At 40.4% G+C, this 23636-nt stretch overlaps 2 protein-coding genes across 2 annotated transcripts in view; one reads left to right on the plus strand and one right to left on the minus strand.

Moving 5' to 3' along the window:
* Positions 1–15398, plus strand: part of LOC111340680 (E3 ubiquitin-protein ligase HERC2-like) — a 52952-nt gene extending 37554 nt beyond the window's left edge. Inside the window, exons 44-57 of the mRNA XM_088732518.1 lie at positions 136–395; positions 677–921; positions 1774–1899; positions 2747–3018; positions 3773–3971; positions 4276–4490; positions 5518–5949; positions 6865–7099; positions 7431–7724; positions 8281–8364; positions 8835–9252; positions 10286–10524; positions 11845–12141; positions 14484–15398. Coding sequence (XP_088588644.1) covers positions 136–395; positions 677–921; positions 1774–1899; positions 2747–3018; positions 3773–3971; positions 4276–4490; positions 5518–5949; positions 6865–7099; positions 7431–7724; positions 8281–8364; positions 8835–9252; positions 10286–10524; positions 11845–12141; positions 14484–14702 — 3535 coding nt within the window. The 3' untranslated portion in view covers positions 14703–15398. The remainder of the gene's footprint in view (positions 1–135; positions 396–676; positions 922–1773; positions 1900–2746; positions 3019–3772; positions 3972–4275; positions 4491–5517; positions 5950–6864; positions 7100–7430; positions 7725–8280; positions 8365–8834; positions 9253–10285; positions 10525–11844; positions 12142–14483) is intronic.
* A 5167-nt stretch (positions 15399–20565) lies between these two features.
* On the minus strand, positions 20566–21981 carry LOC148723086 (uncharacterized). Its single transcript, XM_088732519.1, has one exon. It carries the CDS (start codon positions 21712–21714, stop codon positions 21013–21015), a length of 702 nt encoding a protein of 233 aa, XP_088588645.1. The 5' UTR covers positions 21715–21981; the 3' UTR covers positions 20566–21012.
* Between the last annotated feature and the right edge of the window lie 1655 nt (positions 21982–23636).

A 23636-nucleotide genomic window follows, 5' to 3' on the forward strand; every position in this document is an offset into this window, starting at 1 on the left:
GATCAAATGCTTCTATCTCAATGGATAAAACGCAAAACCAACGAAACTTTTGTATTACTTATTAATGCATTGATTTATTAGTATTTATTTATTATGTTGGCTTTATAGTTAGTATTGATTTTTGTCTTGCGGTAGGCATGATCCCTTGACCATCATGGATAGTACTGGTCGGGTAGTCTCGGTTCGTTCTGGACGCGAGTGGTCTGATTGGTCGAGTGAGTTACGCATGAGTGGCGACGAGCTCCGTTGGAAATTTATGAGTGACAGCTCTGTGAATGGATGGGGCTGGAGGTTTACGGTGTACCCAATCCCCCCGGCCGCAGCGCCTTGTGACGTGTTATCAGACAGAGCGCTACAGTCTAGACCGTCTATAGACTTGGTGCGCTGTCTCCTGGGTAAGGAAAGAATATATAGTTATAGTTAGTTTTGTTAGACAGTGGTGAGGTAGCACCCTATCTAGCCTCACCGTACCCTTCCCCAAAAGACGTTTAACTGTTTTGTTGACTTACAAGCAGGCAGTGAGACAGACAAAGGGACAGACTGATGGAAAGACAGACTGACAGACAGACAGACGGCCGGACAGACAGACGAACTAACGGACGGATTTTTAATATTTTGTCACAGGAAGCGGCTTTTTTTTTCTTTTTTTTTTTTATTCCTGTTTAACTATTCTCAGACTTCAAACTAGAAACACTTGGTGAAAAAGCTCAAATCCCTCGCCTGGCCGCATCGTTATCCGCATGCGCTCAGCTGAACACTCTCTCTGCCGGTCAAAGAACGTGGGCTCTGCATCGCTTAAGAAGACTTCTGACGTCAGAAGTAGGTCCGGTCATTGATGTTCCCGCCCTCTTTGGTTACAATTTGATGTACGACCAACCTATTGTTCAAATGAAGAATACTGGTAACCAGCGAATGGGCGCGGTAAGCTTTCCTTTTGTTCATAGGAATTCACATTAGATTTGTTTGCAGATTCGATCCAGATTGGTGTATTAATTTTCTAGAATTGTACTTGGACAGCTTCTAAAGTTAGGTTGTGTTTTAGTGATTTGCGTGAATTATTCGTGCGTTTTTAAGTGAAACTCAGAGTGTGAGTTTGTCAAGGAGTAATCCTCAAAGCGGTTGACTTGAACCACAGACCGTCGGAAAGGAGATAATGAAACTGCTGCATTCAATTAGAACATAGCTAGCAGAGTCGCGCAATCAAATTCATTGTACATAAGCGTGCTCAAAATCCCGATAGTGCACGCTGATAGCGTCAGCAAATCCGACTTCGCTAGAAATTTTTCTTTTCGCGCGAGCGGCCATTGTTAGCGCGGGGAAAAAATAATATATTTCGCGACAATAATGGATACAAACAGAAACTCGGCCTACTAGTCCGAAAACGAAGACGATGTTTCGACCTTTTCCCTTGGGTTAGAGTTCTTAAATGAGGCAGAAAAAGAGAAAAACAAAGGAAAAGGAGACTCGGCATCAGCGCCGTCACGATTCGCTTCAACTGATATTGTTGTCCGTTTTTCGCGTCGGATTTGATGCACAATTCCACCGGCTATGTTCTAAAACAATTGGTTCATGCTTTCAGCTGTGTACTATCGAGTTATGGAGCACGTGGGAAGTTTGGAGAGCTCTCAAGAAGCTAGAGTTGCCCTCGGTTATTGCCTCGGGCAACTCTTACGCTTCTTTTGTGCTCTCCAAACTCCCCGCGTGCTCCATAACTCGATAGTGCAGGCTAAAGCATGAACCAATTGTTAAATAGTCATCTCTTTTTCTTCTCAGGGAATTGCCTCGTCGGCTTTAGGAAAGCTTGTTCGAGGTCTTCCAGACACTTTAAGAAGACAGTATGAATACGAAGAACCGCTTGTGCGCGGAGGAAAGCACCTTTTTCATAGCGACTTCTTTAAAGTGAGTACTGCATTGCAGGTGCGGTGATTGTTGTTCCACTTAGAGAGTTTGTGCAGTGATGATGGTATACATGTATAATGCCCAGAAAACAAAATGTCCGGCATTAAATATTTCCGCACTGGGTTTACATAAAAAAGGTTGGGTCACATACGGCTCTTTTTTAACCAATTTCTTATGGAATAAAACACATTATTAACTATTTAAACATAAACTTTCTACTTACAATAACATTCCTGAATCTTGCATTAAGGTCACGAGAATAAAAGGAATTTATCACCAACTGAGGAAGCTCTTGAATGTCATTCAAATTTTCCCCGTCAGCACCTGATGGAGAATGTGCATGTTGATGTTAGGGTGTTAGGGTTAAGGAAGAGGACAAAAAGCAAAGGACGCAAAGCTAAAAAAATTGACCACTTTCCTAAATGGCTGCCGGATTGATATTCTTTTGTGTAAATTTAAATTAGCCTTTCTGGCCTCGTTCTCCAGTTCAAAGAATACATTATCGCAAGCGAGGCTAGTGAGGCTAATTTGAATTTAAACAAAAGAATATCAATCCGGCAGCCATTTATGAAAGTGGTGTATGGGTTCGATTAGCTGACTGGGAGAAGACTAGAATTGAATACACGCTAATTCTCATATTTTGTTTTTTTTCTTTCCCTTCTGTTTCGTTGTTCCTTTTTTCATGTTTTCATAGTGTTTTTAATGTTGTTGTTGTTATTATTATTATTATTATTATTATTATTGTTATTATTATTATTATTATTACTATTATTACTATTATTATTATTTTAAATCGTCTTTCTCATTTAGTTAGTAGTCCATTTGTTTATTGTTTGGTCAATCGTAGGTTCTTGTGGCCTTTGCGTGTGACCTTGCTCTGGACTTTTTACCATGTTGCGCCGATGGGCACGAGTGGGCCTGGTTCCGACGCTTTTGTATGGCGTCACGGGTTGCGTCGTCATTAGAATCCAGGTCGCCTTTACCGTATGACTTCTTGACGGAAGTGAGGGAGAAAATAACAGAAATGGTGCTAGAAACTCAAGATTGTACAGTAGAGTACCATGATCACAAGGTGTTCAAAAAGGAACATGACGAACAGTTACTCCTCTGGCTCAATCAGTGAGTGTGTTTCATTCATGCAATGGATTAATGTCAATATCTTAGCAACGGCGCATCCACCCCTCCCCTGATCCAACAACAGTCAACTGATAACAAGTCAGTCGGGCAAATGTCAGGTCAGGGGAGGAGTAGGTGTATAGGTGCTCAGATTCCGACCTTGATCCGATGTAAGTGTAGATTTTGTATGAGAAGGTTGGGTGCAAAACTCGTTTTCCCGCCCGAAATTGTGTTCCAAACTACTGTATTTTTTTTTGTTTTTTTTTTTTTGTCACCTCTCCAACCGCTCTCCCGGCGACAAAATACGAGGTCAAATCTCTGTCATAGTGGGTTGAACCTCCAAAAGATTTTGAAATACAATTTAAGGCCTTTTTGGCCAACCTCGCTTCTAAAGTTCCGTTTTTGTTTCTTTGTTTATTTGCACTTAGCAGCCGTGGCAGATTCCGTTTAGCGCTAGTACTTGAGAAGTTCCAGGCCCCACAGTTTTTTTTTTTTTGGTCACGCACGTTACTAGGAACTAGACCCTTTAAATTTTTCGTTTTTAAAAGTACTATTTGTAAAAAGCTAAGTAATCTGCCTCGATGAGGTATTTCATCCTGTTCTGGAAAAATACGCATACCTTTGAATGAAGCTTTTTAGATACCACAGATTCGTCAGTAAAGTCGATTGTTGCCTTGGGGGTGTTTTCTTTTTTGTTCTTGTGGAAGTTTTCGCCTCGTATCCAAATTTTTCTTTGATTTGTTTACTTGTAAATCAGACGACCATCTGATTGGACGGTTACATGGGGCGGTAGTGGAACTATTTACGGTTGGGGTCATAACCACCGCGGACAGCTAGGTGGTATTGAAGGTGGCAAAGTCAAGTTCCCACAGCCATGTGAAGCACTCAGTGCCATCCGACCTGTGCAGATTGTTGGAGGTGAACAGACTCTGTTTGCTGTGACAGCAGAGGGAAAGGTTTGATGATGATTCTTTGTTTCTGCACTTTCGCCTTCGCTTTGCTTTTCATTGTTCTTTCGTTCCCCGTTCGGTCTGAGAACTAGAAATCTGTAATAATCTGTAAAAGTACTGTGAAAAATGTTGCATATTAATTTTTAGTTTTTCGCCAGATTTCCAAGATTTTATGCTATTGTGTTATTGTTCGGGTTTGGCAGAATTGCGCGGTTCTGTACCAGCACGCCCTATCAGGACTGCTGCATAAAATTCAAGAGACAGAGAAACTGCTGGTAGTTATTTTTTGATATCATTTGGATTTGTGCAGGTTTATGCCACAGGATACGGTCATGGTGGGCGTCTTGGCCTCGGTGGAACAGAAACAGTGACGTCAGTGCGACTCATCGAATCACTCCAGCACGTGGCCATCAAAAAGATTGCTGTGCATTCTGGGGGGAAACACGCAATGGTTCTTTCCTTGGAGGGTGACGTGTACTCGTGGGGAGAAGGGGACGACGGAAAACTTGGACATGGAAACAGGAAGTGAGTATTTCTCTTGAAATAAAAAACATGCTCAAGTGAGGGTCGTTAGGAAAAAGTAGCGTGTGGGGCGAATGCACTGGTGAAGTTCACGAAATAACTGAGATAGAGCGAGTAACCTGATTGATGCACAACCTATCGTTTGTTGCGCAAGTAAACCCATACATACGCCCTTTCTATCGGTTTACCGGCGTAGTAATCCGCTTGGATATCAGAAGAACGAGAGAAAAGTTTGTAAATCACTTGTATTCAGTTTGTGGTTCACCACCTTTTTTTCTTGTGCTCCCAACATCCTACGTAGCTTATTACACCGGCAACCGATAGAAAGTGCGGTCTATTGCTTAAATAATCGTTTGCCTCACGATCTATTCACTCACGATGTAGATCGCGACGTTTCGAATTTAAGTATTCTTCAGGCGATAAGGTTCTACGCGATATGCTTCATCCTATTAATCATTGTACTCAGCTGTGCGAGGCTGGTATTGAACAATCGGGATAGGCGCCGTTTGATGAACTCTTCTTTGAGAAGCGCTATCAATAAACTTAACTTCGCTCCACAATAGGTGGTGCCCGTTTTGAGCCGCTCTGAAACAAGTTAGATCTATGAATTAGCGAGTCGAATATCTCTGTGTTCTTTGCATCTCCCTAGCATAAGTTCCCCAGTTTCGCCGTTGTAAACTCAAAACTCATTCATAAGGAAGCCCTATCATCCAGACAACCAAACATCCAATAACTCCTTCGCTAGTTTGTATCAAAATGACTGAAGTTGTATCAAAGCGACTTTCTACATGTATTGTATCGATTTTGTGGACGTATCGAATCGACTTCTATCGAAACGACTTTGTATCGAGATGACCAACCAACCAGCCAATCACAGCTAAGCTCAGTTGTTCACCAGATGAAGCGTCCCCAGTCGACCTTATCGCCAGAAAAAGCGTCATCACAGGAGGTTTTTTTTTTTTTCGTTTTGTTCAGGAGATTTTTCCAGGTATCTAAGAGCGTCTTCATTCTATGCATTATACTTTTACAGTTCATGTGATCGCCCTCGAGTCATAGAAGCCCTGCGTGGTAAATCTATCGTTGACATCTCGTGCGGTGGCTCCCACAGCGCCTGCATCACAACCACTGGAGAGCTGTACACCTGGGGCAAGGGACGTTACGGACGGCTTGGTCATGGTGACAGCGACGATCAGCTGCTACCGAAACTGGTGGAAGCGTTACGTGGACAACGTGTCATAGACGTAGCATGCGGAAGCGGTGATGCGCAGACACTGTGTCTTACTGACAACGATTGTGTGTGGTCCTGGGGTGACGGAGATTATGGAAAGCTAGGCCGAGGAGGAAGTGACGGCTGTAAGATCCCTATGAAGGTAGAGGCGCTGATGCGAGCTGGCGTGTGTAAAGTTGATTGTGGATCACAATTCTCTGTAGCTCTGACCAAGTCTGGTGCTGTCTACACATGGTAAGTGCCGTCAAATTGCAAATGGTCAAAGGTTTAAGTGTGGTAAGAGTAGCAAGGGCAGTAAGAGGAATTATTATCCAACTATGCTTCGTAGAATACAATAACGCCCAAAACGAGTACAAATATCTCGCGGTATTTGTACTCCGGCGAACCGGTTAGACCCAGGTTTTCTCGCATCTCGCAAGCGACGAATTAAATTGAAGTTAAGAAAACGAAAAAAAAGGCGCACACTTTAGTTTATTTTTCTGTCGACGAAGAGTCGGACTGGCCGGCGAATATTGATCCAAGTTTATTAGATAAATTGAACGAAGAAAAGCGGTTAGACGACAAAGAAATGGGCATACTTCTTTCACGCACGCCCCGTAAATAAATATCCGCGAAACTCGCCAGCACTGAAATAACAATTTGTCATGTTGACTAATTAATCTCTCATTAAAAGTTTTGTTGTTTAGCATCGCTAAGTATTTTTACTCGTTATTTGTAGTTTGACTCGCCCCTACGGGCTCCTAAAAGTACGGCGCAACTCGTAAAAATACTCAGCGATATTACATAACAAAACGTTTAATAAGATATATTTATTGATCGGTTTAAAGCGGCCAGGCAAGATACAAATTAATTACAGGATCTCAGCCTAAAATTTAGAGAGCAGGAAATTCGCTGCTTCTGTGGTTGAATATTTCCATGGTGTAACAAACCTAAGGTAGCCTTATGGAACCCATTTCACGTCATTCTCCTCTAACAAGCTAGATCGCTAAATAGCACAAGCGCGTATCTCCGTTCGTTCATTAGAAGTGAGTGAAAGGCTACAGGGCAAAGTCGTAGACACTTAAATGCCAGGGTTATGCCTGGTAAATTGTGGATGGTCCGTTCCGATAGGGGAAGAATTTCGACACATTTGATGTTTTAATACCCCAGGGGTAAAGGTGACTACTACCGCCTTGGACACGGTTCAGATGATCACGTGAGACGTCCTAAGAGGGTAGCAGCCTTGCAAAACAAGAAAGTGGTTGCTATAGCAACGGGCTCCTTGCATTGCGTGGCGTGCACGGACACAGGAGAAGTCTACACTTGGGGCGATAATGACGAAGGACAGCTAGGAGATGGATCGACCAATGCCATCCAGAGACCGCGCTTGGTAACAGCTCTACAAGTACGTCGACTGTAAAGTGTCTTTACATTTAAGGCTAAACAAAAAAATAAACTTAGTGAACTGCAGTTACCCCTTTGGTGGGCTCTCGCGAAAGTAAAAAGCAAATGAATCACAATCTCCAGGGAGTGCTTCATCCATTCTTTATTGCAGCTTGAAAACGATTGTCTTACGTGAGAATAGCGGTTGACTTCGTCCTCCTATTTCCCTTCCTTGGCTTTTATACAGTTTTTTTTAGTTTTTCTTCTTAGATTTTGCTAGCTGAGAAGATGTAAGGAAGTTATTATAACAAATCAAGGAGTAGTTTGTTACCGTCCATCTGTTCTCCTTGTAGGGAAAACAAACAAACCGGGTTGCTTGCGGTTCTGCTCATACGATCGCCTGGTCAACTACGAAGCCCGCTAATGCCGGCCGCCTCCCAAAGGAAGTTCCTATGGAATTTAACCATTTACAGCATATTCCCTTGGGGTCCTTGAGAAATCGTCTCATGCTTCTTCATCACTTCTCCGAGCTTGTGTGTTCTTCCATCGCTTTATTTGATCTTCAGCCCCGTTTAAAAGAGCCCATGGGTCAAGGAACCTCGGTGGCACTTGATGCTCTACGAGGTGTGCTGATCCCATCTGGGAAGGTACAGTGAATCACTTGTGCTTTTTTATCTCAATCTATCCTGAGATATAGGTTTTATTTTTCTTTCTTTTATATTCCATTAATGCTCAAAACCGCTAGTTGTCAGAATTCAGGGGGTCCAGTTTGCTCTTAAACATGGGTAGACTAAGAGTATGAATAAAGGGGGTGAGTTTCTAAAGAAACTGCGGTGCTGCGTCGGTGTGGAGTAGAGCAAGTTAATTTGGTTCTATCAACTGAGTTGTTAATCTTAATTGGCCACCGTAAAGAGTTTCTAAGCAGCTTTAGAACTCTTTACCAATTTAAATTGACGACTCAGCTGATAAAGCCAAATTATGTGGAGGAAAGGTATGTCAACATTTGCCTTTGTAAATGCAGAATCTCACAATTGATTTATGATAGGGTTTAAGTTGTAAATGTGGACTATGCAGAAAACTAGAAGCATTTCCTGTTAGTAATATGTTGGCTGTGTACGGGACCGTTTTTGTCAAGATGGGTACCCTTTGAAAAGGACCGTAAAACGATCCCTCTTTTCAATTATTATAATATTTGATTTCTAGGAGGCTGCTTTTCGGAAAGTTGTTCAAACAACAATGGTCCGTGACAGGCAACATGGTCCTGTAATAGAACTCAACAGGATACAGGTAAGGGTTTTTTTGTAGCCTTCATTGCTTTATGAGAAGTCGAACCATTAACCATCCATTAGGCACTTCGGCGGCTTCAAGTGGTCCGGCTTTTAAAGTAGGATTTTGTGAAAATTTATTCAGACATTACATTCCTGAGGCATTTTAGGTGAAAAACCGCGTTCACGAGCTTACAGAAATAACTGGGAGCTGAGAATCAATAACGGTGAACGATTTTAAGTCAAAATTACGTTTCACGAGACAATAAAAGGCCAATACTCATTTCAAGTAATGAGTAAGGGAAACCCGTACTGCGAAGGTTTGAATAGCTGTGATGCCTTAGTACAATGAAGAAAATGAAGATGGGATATTGAAGTGAAAGATGATCTTTCTCAACCGGTTAGAGATGACGTAAGCGTCACCGTGTGACGTAAAGTTACAATGCTCAATACAAGGCCCTCACCTCTTATTGAAACATGTCTTCTCTTCAGATCAAGAAGTATCGCTCCAAAGGTGGACTGACAGGTCCAGACGGTTCCAAGTCAGTATTTGGTCAAGCTTGTTCGAAAATGAGTAACTTCGGTCCTGACAGCCTGTTCCTTCCGCACCGTGTATGGAAAGTCAAGTTTATCGGCGAAAGCGTGGATGACTGTGGCGGAGGTTACTCCGAATCCATCGCAGAAATGTGTGATGAGCTCCAGAATGGCTCGCTCCCCTTGTTGATTGTGACGCCGAACGGACGGGAAGAATCTGGAGCTAACCGCGACTGCTTTATTCTCAATCCAGATGCTACTACTTCTGTTCATCTAAATATGTTCAAGTTCCTGGGAGTGTTAATTGGTATTGCCATCCGGACGGGAAGTCCGCTGAGTCTGAATCTCGCTGAACCTGTTTGGCAGCAATTAGCGGGTAACAGAAAGGGATATATTTTTGTTGTTAGGGCGAGCTTAACCATTCTCTCTAGCTAATGCCGTACACTGCATTCTTTGTCAGCGTGGAGATTCTGGCGTGAGCTCGATTTATCATCGTCTGGGCGACGATTGTTTAGATTTCTCGTCATATAATGCAATTTTCAGTTAAGAGTGAAAGCAATCCGAGATTGCGCTAATTTTGCTTTACTTCGTTAACTTCGTCCCAGAAAACTTGCGCAACTCTCTTAACCAATCAAATGCTAAACCTGACCTTGCCGCCTGCATTTTCTCACGCCTTAGGCAGTTTAATTGTTATAAACTTTATTTTCTCTTCGGATCCTAAAGGTATCTTATTTCCTATGATTGGCCTTTTTCTCACGCCTTAGGCAGTTTAATTGTTATAAACTTTATTTTCTCATCGGATCCTAAAGGTATCTTATTTTCTTATCATTGGCCATTTTGATTGCGTTGGTCTTCGGTTTATGGTGTACACTCAATCTAATATCGCTTTATCAATTTGTTAATGCGTCGATATTATAATTCGAGTTTGAGAATACTTTGTTTTTTAGTGCTCTTTTTCTTTCCAGCTATACATTCTCCCGGTCTCTCATGAGTTGGAGTATTAGAGTATAAAGAGTATTTAAGGATCTGTACCAAGTACTGGAGCAGAAACGATAGGACATAGGTCCCCTACGAGGTTTAAGCTCCAACAAACCCACCCATCCCACCCCAGGGGAGGACATCCATCACACAGTAATCTCGTGCGTGGGAAATTAACGTCTCCTACCCCTAACCCTACTGGAGACGGGACCTCCATTTATTCGTCCCTATCCGAGAAGACTAGAATATCTAACCATTTCTTGATGTTATAGAAAGGTAGCATATTCCTCTCAATTATTTTAAGACCTTGAGTGTTGGTCCGGAAACGAAGTGCAAGCAATATTGTCTACAAGCTTCAATAGTGCCGTTAGTTCTTATTCTTCAGCTAGTATTTACGGTTGTGATGTGACAAAAAAGCTCTTATATCCTAGGGATGTCTTTGCGAGTGACAGACCTGGCTGAAATCGACAAAGATTACGTGCCAGGTCTCATGTGCATCCGGGATATGGAGCGTGAGGCTTTTGAAGCCATGGAGATGCCATTCAGTACTCCCAGCGCCAGTGGTCATGAGGCACAGCTGCATAACAAGATAAAGTGCATCACGCTGGACAATAGAGAAGAATACGTCCGACTCGCTCTCCATTATCGCTTGCACGAGTTTGATCTGCAGGTATCGTACTTAATTTGAAAGGTGACGTCTCTTTCCATTTATATCATAGAATTCTGAATTGTTTTCTTAAAAAAATTCTCTGCTTTCGCTGAAAACCTTTTCTTTCCTTCTGTACTCACGCCATGATCTTGTGTTACTTGTGTAAATATTTTAAGATATGACAAAAATTGAGATGAAACCAGTTTAATTTGTATTAAGTTTTAAGTTGATTGTAAGTTGTTCTGTGTATATAACGACTTGAGCTTGGAAGTGTATCTAATTTTGGCGGCTGTTGCCAAGAAATTGGAGAGAGTAAACGAACGCGCGCTTAGGTTTGTATATAAAGATAAGAATAACTCCTACGATAAATTGCTAAATTGGATCGGTTTGCACAGCACACTAAAGAGAAGCCGTATCCAGGACATGTTAATCACTATAAACAGTTGCTTCCAGGAGCAGGCATCGAACCCCATTGTAAACCTACTTAAAGTAAGGGACACAAAATATAACTTAAGGGACACAAACATGCTCTCATTGCCCAAAGTAAGAAGCACCAAGCATGGCCTAAGGTCTTTTCGGTACTTCGCTGCAAAGACATGGAATGCGCTGCCGGATTCCTTTCGCGCCATAGCCGGCACAAGGGAATTTTTAAGAAGTATTCGTTATGTAGCATTTTAAAATTGTTATTATTGCAGTTACGTAGCTTTTTCAGATTGTAATTTTAATTTGTAATTACACATGTACTGATACAAAAATATATAGACTGCTTAGATATTTTTAGATTTTTTAGAGTGTTAGCTAAGTTTTATCTTTCTTTTTTTTTTTTTTCGCAATTTTATATGTTTATTTGTGGGCTTCCTGTGAAGTAGCTTTTAGCTAAGTGGAGTGCCACGTAGAATAAAGTTCTGTTCTGTTCTGTTCTGTTCTGTAAGAATGAAAAACGGCTACAACGAAAAGTTCAATCTTTTTTAATAGTATACGGGGGCACAAGGGTACACAACCAATGTGAGAATAGTATTTTTTACCGCGAGGTACAAATTAACCAATTATACGGTCGCATTGGCGTCAAAACTTGTCCCCATGTTTTGCGTTCCCTCTGTCATGCTTAATGATTTTGATATCGGCAATGAGCTCTGACTTTGTGGCAGTTTCTCCTACGCTTGTCATTTTCATCTCCAACGGCAGTTGAACATAACCTGTTCAGTTTTAGACAAGTGAGTTTCCTCCTCAGATAATTGATAATGCAAGTACGCTGCAAGAGTAAAATATAGAGTTCTTTGTCTTTCACAGAGGAAATTTTTTCCCTTTGTAAACAATTAACCTCTTTATGTGTACGCTTAGGTGGCCGCAGTTCGAGCAGGCATGGCACGAGTGGTTCCGGTTCCTCTGCTGTCATTGTTCACTGGTCCAGAATTGGAGACAATGGTGTGCGGCAGTCCCGACATTCCTCTGGACCTGTTAAAGTCCGTGGTGACGTATAAAGGCGTGGATGCTAATGCTCCATTGGTTCGTTGGTTCTGGGAAACATTGGAGAGTTTCTCTAATGCCGAACGCTCCTTGTTTCTACGGTTTGTCTGGGGGCGCACCCGTCTACCAAGAACCATTGTGGATTTTCGAGGCAGGGATTTTGTGTTTCAGGTAAGCTACTTATTCATATGCAGTGTCATGCGAAGTATAGAGTGTGGTTCGTGCTAGGCCAGCCTCGAGAGCTGGTAGGAAACTAACACTGGAGTTAGAAAGGACCGCGACACGATACAAAAACAGCGTCGTTCTTCGGCAGGATTATGTACGACCTTCTAGAAAAGGAGGCTTGTCCCCTCTTTTCATTAGTCCTTCTTTGTAAAGTTCCAGGGACCTTTCCGAAATTTGTACATCCTCGGAGACCCAGGGGCAGTGAGTCGATTTCAAGTTAAGGGCAGAAGAGCCCCTGGGGACATTGTCTTACAAGACTAGTTCCAAACGGTCGCAGTCGTTCTGGCATCTGATTGGTGCCAGAAAATCTTTGTGTTTTTCTGCCCAATCAGAGTGAAGTGTCGTTTGGAGTCCTTTCGTGTGTTTTAACACGCACATATACAACAAGCTCTGTTGCTCGCTATGTTTGTTTGGGCCGTGCGACGAAGCTTTGCCCGAGTTGAAAAGTTTCAGTCTCAGCAACACAATGTAAGAGAAATCGATCAGATTGTCCGCGAAATCTTACCGGAAATTATACTGAATACTTTCGCAGGTATCACAAGAGAACGAGTTTAAAAGTTTGCGATGTTCGTATAAAACATAATGGTTGCAAGCATTGATATGTCGCTTTAAACGTTAGATGAGATGTAAGCCTAAATCTTTCAAGATTTTTTTGTACAATTTGTTGTGACTGAAACTTTTTCAATCCCGTGAAGTTATTTCGTCGCACGGGCCACGCAGGTATGTCGAGCAACTGGCGCTTACGCATTTTTTTGTGCACTCCCGGCAAAAATCTAATCTAATCTTCGCTTAAAAAATTGAAAAGAAAAGCTAAACGTGGTAACTTTTGTTTATTAGATGTGGGTAGATAACCATGTACTAAGCTGACATTTACAATAAAAGCAAGCTCGCCCTTTCCATCCAATATTTCTTTGTCTTTGGTTTTGTTTTCCCCATTGAAAGCAGAATCGATTCCCAATGATCAAAGGTAATTAACTTGGTCTTCAACAATCGACAAAAGAGGTGAAGTGACAATGACCAAGGGATTAGAAGAGAGGCCGTGGCCTTTCGAGCTCAAGAATTTGAACACTCAACGCAGCAGTTGAAAGATTAACTTTCTTCAAACCCCTTCGGTAACTGTCCGAAAACATATCTCCTTTCCACGATGTTCTCGATGATTAGTTTTTGTTCAGATTTTAATTAGCTAACCGGAAACACAGCTAAGCTTTCTTTAAGCGCTTGCTGGAGGTCGTCCACGTACTTAATGTTCTCTGCAAGTTTGGCCATATTTTAAAGACTTTACTACAAAGCAACGATTAGAATTTGGCGCGCACAAAAAGCTACGTAAGCGTAAGCGCCAGTTGCTCGACATACCTGCGTGGCCCGTGCGACGAAATAACTTCACGGGATTGAAAAAGTTTCAGTCACAACAAATTGTACAAAAAAATCTTGAAAGATTTAGGCTTACATCTCATCTAACGTTTAAAGCGACATATCAATGCTTGCAACCATTATGTTTTATACGAACATCGCAAACTTTTAAACTCGTTCTCTTGTGATACCTGCGAAAGTATTCAGTATAATTTCCGGTAAGATTTCGCGGACAATCTGATCGATTTCTCTTACATTGTGTGTTGAGACTGAAACTTTTCACCTCGCGCAAAGCTTCGTCGCACGGCCGAGACAAACATAGGGAGCAACAGAGCTTGTTGAATATGTGCGTGTTAGAACACACGAAAGGACTCCAAACGACACTTCACTCTGATTGGGCAGAAAAACACAAAGATTTTCTGGCACCAATCAGATGCCAGAACGACTGCGACCGTTTGGAACTAGTCTTGTAAGACAATGTCCCCAGGGGCTCTTCTGCCCTTAACTTGAAATCGACTCACTGCCCCTGGGTCTCCGAGGATGAAATTTGTGATATCTTTCGATCTAGGAAGTTTTAGCCGTGTCCCACAATTCTCTCTGTATATATGTCATTTGTTGGCGAGTTGACTGATTACATTCCCTTGCATCTACCTTTTGTTGGTATCGAAGAATACAAAAACTCTTAGGGTTAGCGTAACAGAACGGAATAGATCCACAACGACGCATATACTGTTCAAGAGCAGCGTTTTCAAACAAAACGAGATGCCTGACTAGACCACGACCAAGGGCTACCGAGTAGTCCGCCATATTTGCAATCGCTCTTTGGCACACAAGAGGAAGAGAGAAAGTAAAAGTTCAGTGCAACCATTTAATATACGCTTATAGCAGAGTTGTAGAACGCATCAATTCAAATCTAATAACAAGCGCGTTGTTTTTAGGTGCTTGACAAATACTCTCCCCCAGACCACTATCTGCCCGAGTCCTACACCTGCTTCTTCCTTCTGAAGATGCCGAGATACTCGTGTCAGCGGGTGCTCTGTGAGAAGCTCAAGTACGCCATCCACTTTTGCAAGTCAATAGACTCTGATGATTATGCCAGGATCGACCTGACAGGCGAACAGGCTGAGGAATACGATACTGATGTGGAGGCGTTTTAGTTTCAAATCTTTGAAGCCACCTCTCCAATAGCTTAAAGAAAAAAGAGTGCAATCATAATGCAGTGTTTTGGTTTATCCATTCCTTTTCGCTGCATTGTCCACATTCACCATCCAAGTTTTTTTTTTTTTTTTTTTTTTATTTTTTATTTTAAGCCACCTACGGCTTGAAGTGGATGAGTCGTTGGGAAAAAGACGATTTTCTAGATAAAAATTTCATGCTAAATGTATTGCCTCCATCTCAGTGAAGTAACAAAAGGAAGATAAAATTGGTATTGCTCCTTTTCGGCTTGGTTCTTGCGATCGCATCTCCCAACATTTTTCACGACGCTGGTGCAGACGTTGAAAGAAAATTTACGAGCTATTTTTGCGTTTGTGCACTACAGTGTCTCGGTTGTAACTTGTGAGGAGTTTTACCATCAGATTTTATCTTCTGTAACGGTACTTCGATTATTCACTTTATATTATGGCCCGAATGTTTGTAGTGAGGTTTATATAATATGTGAAATGTTCTAAGCTCGAGAATATTACAGTTATAGAAAATGATATCTAAGTTATTAACATGAGTGAGCTACTTTTAAGGAAGTGTCTCAGAGTGTGAACGGTTTTGATTTATAGTTACGATATTTTTTGTGGTGTTTTTAAATGAATTAGTGGAAGATTGCGAAGACATGAGAATAAATTTGAAATGTAAAAATATCTTTTGATAATTTGAATTGTTTCTCTCGACAATTGTTTAACACGAGCAATCTTCAAAAGTACAAAAAGATATGGCAGAGAGGCTTAACAGAAAGATAACTTTTCGGAAAAACTGCTAAAAATTCAATGAGCACGTTTTATCCAAGCATCACTAGACAATGAGTATTGTCATACCGGTAAAATTGTACCTTTTTCTTTTATTTTTTTACGTATTTTTTTTTTCCAACCGATAGGTTGTATTGTTCTCCGCGTAAGCGATGAAATAGAAGGCACCTTTACTTCTTAGTGCGTAAAGGGAAAACGAGGTGTCTGCTTTTGACTGGCAATAAGAGAACTTGTTTGATGGACAATCTTGTTTGCGAAATACAGCTGCATTCAAATCGTGCGATACTTCAATAACAATAGGAAGTTATTGAATGAAGGGATTCTTCTCTGGGGAGCAAAAGCCATTCTTAGTTCGCCGAAAAAAGCCGTAACCTTTGAAACATTGTATCTGAGGGTCATACCTATCTAAAGATTTCTTTAACAACTTAAAGGATCAGCTCTACATGTGAAAAACTACGTGGACCACGAAGTTTTGGCGAACGAAATTCTAATTAACTATTCTTCATTTCAAGCCTGTTTACTTAAAGGATTTAATAACAAAACTTCTATAAGTTATGTACTTTTAGCCTTTTTTTTTGTTTGCTTAACGCCAAGGCTTGGAACACTACACGATCACAGAGAAATTTGTCTAAAAGTGACAAGTAAAGGATTCTTTTTCTACTTCAGAGGTACGAAAGGATTTAACAGAGTGAAAGGAGAACTGGCGATGTTGTAAACTAGCTTATCAGCAAAACGTGTTCACTTTTATAACAAACTAATCCTTTTTAATCTATGGTCGCGGAAACGGAAAATGCAAATAAGCCTTTAAGAGTTAGTGTCAGTCATTCAGGGTGTACGGTAATTAATTTGTGAGTCGAGAGAAATCCTGTAATTCCGGTATTTCTTGCGTCACTTTATTATAAAATATGCTTACTGTAACATACGTGATAGTTTCGTGAGCCATCGAGTCCATGTCTACCGTGCAACACATAAAAAACTCAAACGATATACCAAAATATGTTAATATTGGACAAGCCCCTGGGGTAATCATCCACCAAAGTAAATAGCCTTACCAAGTCGCAAGAAAACTAAAAATGGAAGCATCTGGCGGTCAACCCAAGATCAAGATTCACAAGCCAGGATTTACCAGGTATTCGATATCTGACAACAATGCTCTGGAAGGTTCGAAGTATTATGTGCTTGGTAAGAGAGAATCCACAGCAGAGATTGGCCTCGACAAGTCGCTTCCGTTTCGTCGTGAGAGTATCACATCGAGAACTAAATCAACAGAATTTATGTCGTACAACCTTTGGAAATCTCGCCGGAGTTCTTTACCTAGTTACTTGCCCGCGGGGCAGAAGAAAGATTCAAGTTGTTCGGGGCTTTTTGTACCTTCTGTTTTAATGAAGGAACCGAAAGTGCTGCGCAAGTATTCCACTTCTCTTGGGAGCACAAAAAACACGGAGAGAAACGAGCAAATGAAAGAGGTGAACCCTGGCACAGACGCTGCGAAAAGCGTTTTTGGAGATGCCGTAACAAGAAGGATTCAAGTTTTGCCAAAAGAAGAAACATGGGAACAAATTTTTCGACGTGAAAGCTCAGCGATAACACAGGGCACAAGATCCTACTATGATTCCGTTTCAACTATGAGAGGTTCGACTACTTCTTTACGAAATGGTGGAGGAAGACCTATAGCATATTACGCGAAGAGTGACAGCATAAAACGCTGGCTCAGCGAGGTTGAATAATTTAATCAAGAGATTGTTCAATATTCTTAAAACGGGCTTACCGGAGAAAAGATGAAGAATTCGAAATCAGTGCTCTTAAGCACTCTGAAACCGAAAGCAAAACTAGGTGCTCGTTAATATGACCTCGGGTATGCCTGGTTAATATTATTAGTTTTAAAACGTAATGTTAAAAAAGTTAACTGGAAAAGAAGAGTTTGGCCAAAAAAAATAAATAAATAAAACTTGGATTAGCTGCATAATTTACCTCGTAATTTCTGGAGCCGTTTTATTTTAATGTTACTGGCGATGGTATTTTAGCATACTGTTATCATTTCACCATATTAGCATTATTCTATACAGCCAAAATTCAATTCGTTCAAACTTTCTGTCCTATTCTGAGGATGAAAAATTGTAATAGAAGAAATATCTTGCCCGCTTCCGTCTGATTTATTAATTTGTTTTGTTTTGTTTTTTGTTGTTGTTTTTTTTTTACATTAAACTGAACAATTTCGCCTTGGAGAAGTAAAGAGAAGTTTTTCACCCATGGGAAACCCTTCTAGATTCTAATGTCCTTCTAATGTACCATGCCAAGATGTTGAGGGGCAAATGTTAGATTCAGAGACAAAGCGGAACTTTCATATCATGAGCCGCTTAAGCCCTTTGCATGCTGTATTGGGAGCGACAAGCTCAGTTCGATAACTAGACATTCTTAGTAACCGTGAGATAATGAATCTTTAGCCCAGGCCGCCCCAGCTACCACCGCAAAAAAACAAAAAACAAAAACATCAAAATAATTTAGCCACAACTTGAGCTGAAACTACAAAGCTCGCTACTTCTATTCTATGGAACTCACGACAGAAATTATTGATAAACCTCCTCTTTGTTTGTCTATTTATTGACAGATACGAATAGTCCGATTTGTGGTCGATCTTGATGATTTAGTGATAAAACTAATGAATTAAAAAGCAGCAGTGAAATATCAGTAACTTATAAAAAACAAAACATTTTTCCTAATTTCCGCTTCATTATGTCCATCGGGGGGGTTCAAATTGCTCACGCTAACTCAGGTCAATTTGAGGATCAAAATGAATTCAACTACATGGCATGTAACAAAGAAAGATTACCTCTTTATTGCTTTAACAACTTCGTCTCATTAGTTTTTCTAAATTACTTTTGGCAGTGTGTTATGTAACTGTCATGACGGATTTTGGGTTTTGTTCTTAGCTTAGCTCGGCTCTAGGAAGGCAAACAGCTACCTGCGCGGCGCATCGGACTAGACATCACGTATTATTGTGAGTTCAAAAGTAAAGGTAAATGCCCATTATTATGAGCTCACGTACAAAACGCTTGGTCCAGGGTTAAAAACCTTCACAGGAGCCATATTTGACTGATGGAGTATAAATAATTGCTTCCTCCTTACGGAAGTACAGAGGCTTTGGCTGGACTTTGATATTGATTGGAAGCCACGAACCCACTTAGCCAAAAAGCTCTCTAATAGGATCAGAAAGAGTATTAATGGTTACTTCGTTTCTCAGTATCTAAAGAAGGTCATGACGGACTGGAAATAGTTATGTTATTATAGCTACAAATAGAGATGAATTTATAAGAAGCAAATAACAATTACGTGAAAGGCCAGATATTGGGACTGTTACAAAAAAGGAGGGAGAAACGAGGGACGTTCAGCTCTATTTCCCTTGTATAGCTCTCCAGAGAGACAGGTCGTTCTTTGTATTTGGTCTTTAGATATTCTTGAAGAGCAACTGCTTATTCATGAAGTTTTATAACTGGAAAAACCCTGATACACCATACAGGTGGACAAAAGTATGAATTCCATCCTCTCTACCGACACTTTTTTGAGAAAAAATACATTACTGATCCTTTATGATAAAATTTTTAGAGGCTCAATTAACACAAGTGAACAACGAAAACGTTGCGTAGCGCAAAGCCACAAAAATAATTAGCAAAAAAATTACTCATATCTCAACAAAGTAACAACTTAAAAACTGCAGAGCGTGATGAATATTCTAGATGTGTTATTAACCAAGCGTTAGGTCAACATGGCTGAATATTGGCAGAATACTTTTTTTTTTCTTTTGCATTTTTATGGACCTAGACGATGTCGAGGTTGCGAAAAAAGGACGAGGCTAACGTCCGGCCATCTTGACCGAACAAGCTTGGTTAATAAAGGATTTATTATATTGCAAAACGATTCCGCGTTATTAAGAATTAAGAATAACTTGTTTACTTCGAGAGCCGAGAGAGAAAGCCAAATGTGTTTGTAACGCATCAGACTCTTTGCTTTGACTATCTTCTGCCGCCGACGGGCCCATCTTGCCCGCTCAGATAGCCAGTCAGAACACAGGACTCGCTTCATCTTGCCAACGGGCGCTGCGAGCGATGTAATAACATGACCTAATACACGATAATAAAAGTAAACAAAATAAATGACTACGCTCATGGAACTTATTTAGGAGAAGCCTTTCATCTCAGAAAGGACCAAAGATTGTTTGCACATAACTTAACTCCATCAATCAGGGTAAAGTGGGGCTTGCTCTATCGACTTAACCACTTCTGGCCAACTTAATGTAAGTATAATCTATTATCCTTAAATTGTCAGCCGACTGAAATTTTGCATAATACCACACGTTTGAAAATTTCTCAAAATTACCTGCTTCAGCAGGACAATGGAACGGAAACGGAGCCTCTTTCTATCAAGATGTTTCCTTCCTGAAAAAAACCTTGGATCGCTTTTAACAATCTAGGAAACCTTTCCTCTTTTGATTCATTAATGAATCGAGAGAGACTCTTTGAATTGTAACCATGTCTCACGCTGGGAATTTATTCATTATGAAGGGAAGTTTATCAAAGTGGACAAGATAAGTTATTTCGGGCGTAATTTAGTTGGTATTTGGTATAATTAAAATACCATTAAAAAAAAGCGTGGGATATGTTCACGAGATATATCAATTATGCTAAATTGTGCAGGGAGGGATAGAAACTTGCAATAAGAATAACTTTAGCAATCACCACCTCGCCATCATATCTTTCGCTCGAGGGATATCACTCATAAATATTCGTAGCTCGATCGACTGAATTCTTGATTCTGATAGACGTGATGGCATTTTTGATTGATTCTTATCCGATAGAGCTTCTTTATTTTTCTTCGCGTTATTACTGTATACTGACAAAGAAACTGAACTGCAAAAGCGTTAAGCTTAAGTTACAAACCATCATTGTGACAGGCGAATTAAAGAGGACGACACTTATTAGAAGGTACAAGATAAATATTGCTTTTGTAGCGATTAGGACGAACGAGCTTGGAGTACCTTACGAAGAAAAGGGCACTTGTGGCGCAATGGCAAGGTCAATAAACTATGATTTAATTACCATAAGGTTAATTCAGAAACTCGCATGGTTTTCTACCTAAGTGGACCTAGCAGCACAGAGCACACTATCATCGCTGAATATTATGTTTAACATATCACATTCTCTATGACGAGGCTCCTTCTTGAATCAATTTCCTGAAAACTGACAATGAGTCATCGGCCCGTAGCTAATAACAGGAACTTAAAAGTTTCCGACTTCATTTCACCCGCAAAGTATAAATTAAATGAATGTGCGCCTCTAAATATATCGCATCTTACACAACGAAGAAGTCTGGAGGTACATCGTACATTAGTTTCTCTCTCTGTGTTTACTTCAGGAAGATCGTAATAAGGTTTCAGCGTTGTATCCAGATTTCAATCTACAAAATTAGATCTTGACGGTGCCCCTTTCTTAACTTTCCTCGACGTTGTCATGACTCAAAGCCTTTGGTTCCACTGACGTGTCTCCGCCTTTTTAGAAGTTAATGGGCCGCTTTGAACTTGAGGAATAGATGAAGGGCTTAGAAAATTGTTATTCAACTCACTGGCTGAAGTAGAGTTATGGCCTGTCAAAGACTGGAGCGAATCCGACGATTTGTCAACCCTCAATACGGGCAGACTAATCCGTCTTTGCTGAGGTCCTTGGTTGACACTTATTCCACCTGGCACAAAAGCTTCTTCAAACATCCATCCATTTGCCTCAGTTTTTTGAATGGGGGTACCGGTGTACTTCTTTCCTGAACAAGGGTTTTCATTAAACACAGGCATATGTGCAGCCAGATTCACTTCTCGTTTTGCCAGCTCCACACGTCCTCCCTCGAGAAACTGGTCAGGTCTTAGCTGAACCGGTCTACTGGGCAGCGATATCTTTCTACGACGATGCAATCCAACAAAACCTCCATTTGCTGCTGTGCTTGTTCCATCTTTAACTAAATGTACATGGTCACTTCTTTCGACTGCAGCCTCCAGGGAACCAAGAGACTTAGCGTGTCTTGGAACGCTGCCGCTGGAAGATGAAAGGCGTCTTCGACGCCCGTTGCCATTAACTTCTTCATTTGTGAAGTTTTTAACCGTACAGTTTTGTTCTTTAGGCTCAGTATAACTTGGCATCTGCTGAGAAGGGAAAATGTGCGAGTCCATTACACATCCAATGCCGTTGCTGATATATTTCACATCATTAAAAATACGAATTCATTTCGTCACGGGTAACTAAGCTCATCTCAAAGTCATTGCCCCCAGCTATTAATATTGTCAATAACTTTAGTTTAAACTTTAGATCTTTAAACTACTCTGAGCCCACACCGCTGTGCACACTCCGTGTGGTTAAAAGCTTTTATGGAATAAATTAATTTTGGAAGGGCCAGAAACTGAGTGCTCGAACCAGTTGTACAGCAGCTAAGACCAACGAAACGCTCGCGCTATAACTTAGATTATCATAGGTTATCCATGGAATGAAACTCCTTTTTTTTCTGGAGAAACTTCATATTTTTCCATGGTTTGTATCCTAATATTTCATTTTGGTGTAGTCGTAATTTTCTCTCAAAAAAATTTTTCGTTGAGTAAAACGTAGGCAGATTCATCCATGCAAGCCAAAGTTTAGTCACTTTCAAAAAGCTTGAAGGGGGGTATATATCGGGGACCTTCCCTTAATGGTAAACGGGAAGGAGTTCAATATCTCCGGACACAGCTTTTACCAGGGCAATATGCAACTTGATTAATGAGAAAATGAAACATCAGTAAAAACGGTACTCTACATAAATTACGAATATCCCATCTACCCGAGCATTGGCTAAAAAAAAATTGATCTCGACGAATCAAATCTTGACCATGAGGCTGACAGTTGTCTGCTTTAATCTCACCAGAGAGATTTTTAACGTCTGAATAACGAAACAAGCAGTCAAGCGCGAACACTCAGACTGCTTTAATTATCTACGAAAAGATTTTAAATTTTACCTACATTAAAGATATTTCGCAATAACACATTGGTATAATATGTGCACGCTGGCGATGGATTAGGTTCGTTACCTCGCCAATAGAGTCACTTGAATTGTGCTGGCATAGTTTTGGGGTGCTGATACTGCTATAGTAAAAGCATTAAGCATAATTCCGGCAAAATGGTAAGACTTTTTTGAAATTCCCTTGATGTTACAGTTAAACAAGAGATAAATGATGTAGCCAGTTCCGTCAATACTGTACACGCTTCTCTTGCTTGTACTTTAGGATTTTGATTCAATAAAATGGTGAATTCTTAACTTCGGTAAGCATTTTCAGTAGTCTTAGCAAATTTTACTTGTTGGTGGTAAAAATGAGCAAGGTTGTGGGATTCTTAAATCTGTTATTTTGAAAAATTAAATTGAACATAATAATACATTTTGAGCATAACTTTCGGCATGAAACGATGTTTTCAAGGGTGACATTCAAAAGCTTATTGCTCGAATTTTTGGGCATAATTTATCTTACCATACTCACTGCCAGTGCTAAAAGGAGGAAACTATTCTCTCCTCACAGACTAGAGGTAGAAATCAATCTCAAAGCAGGATTTTCTACTAAAGATAAAACATGTCCCTCTTTTTGACCTGTAGTATTAGCATATAGATAAATAGTTTATTACGATTTTGGATAACTAATTACTGAACTTTCTTTAATTAGATGACGTCAAGAATCAAACGAATGCATCCTTATCAAGAAAATCTACAATCTCAGAGTGGTTTTGATTCTATCTTTAAAACATGGTCTTCAGCTTTCTTTTTCTGTAAGCCGCTAGAAAGAATTTTCTTATTCTGTGGCCAGGAAAAATGATGAGAAAAAAAACTAAATAAAACCTTTTGTGGGGCATTAAATGAATTAAGTTTTAGCTTGTTGTGTACTTTGACAAACAATCCACAGTTTGATAGCAAAACAATGTTAAATGACCTTGGATTGAACAATACATTGTTTAAAGAAGTATCGAAAGTATGGGAAAAAAAGGGAGAAATATGTTCGGAATTGACATCTAGTTTTGTATATTATCTATACTTTTTGACAGCTAAAAACAAGAGAGAATCCCTTGAGCTACTTTAACA

The sequence above is a fragment of the Stylophora pistillata genome, chromosome 9, assembly GCF_964205215.1.
Source record: "Stylophora pistillata chromosome 9, jaStyPist1.2, whole genome shotgun sequence".
Taxonomy (NCBI): Eukaryota; Metazoa; Cnidaria; class Anthozoa; order Scleractinia; family Pocilloporidae; genus Stylophora; species Stylophora pistillata.

What these genes read in the sequence shown, in the direction of transcription:
- LOC148723086 (XM_088732519.1), bottom strand. Translation starts at nt 21,714, where the DNA reads ATGGACTCGCACATTTTCCCTTCTCAGCAGATGCCAAGTTATACTGAG.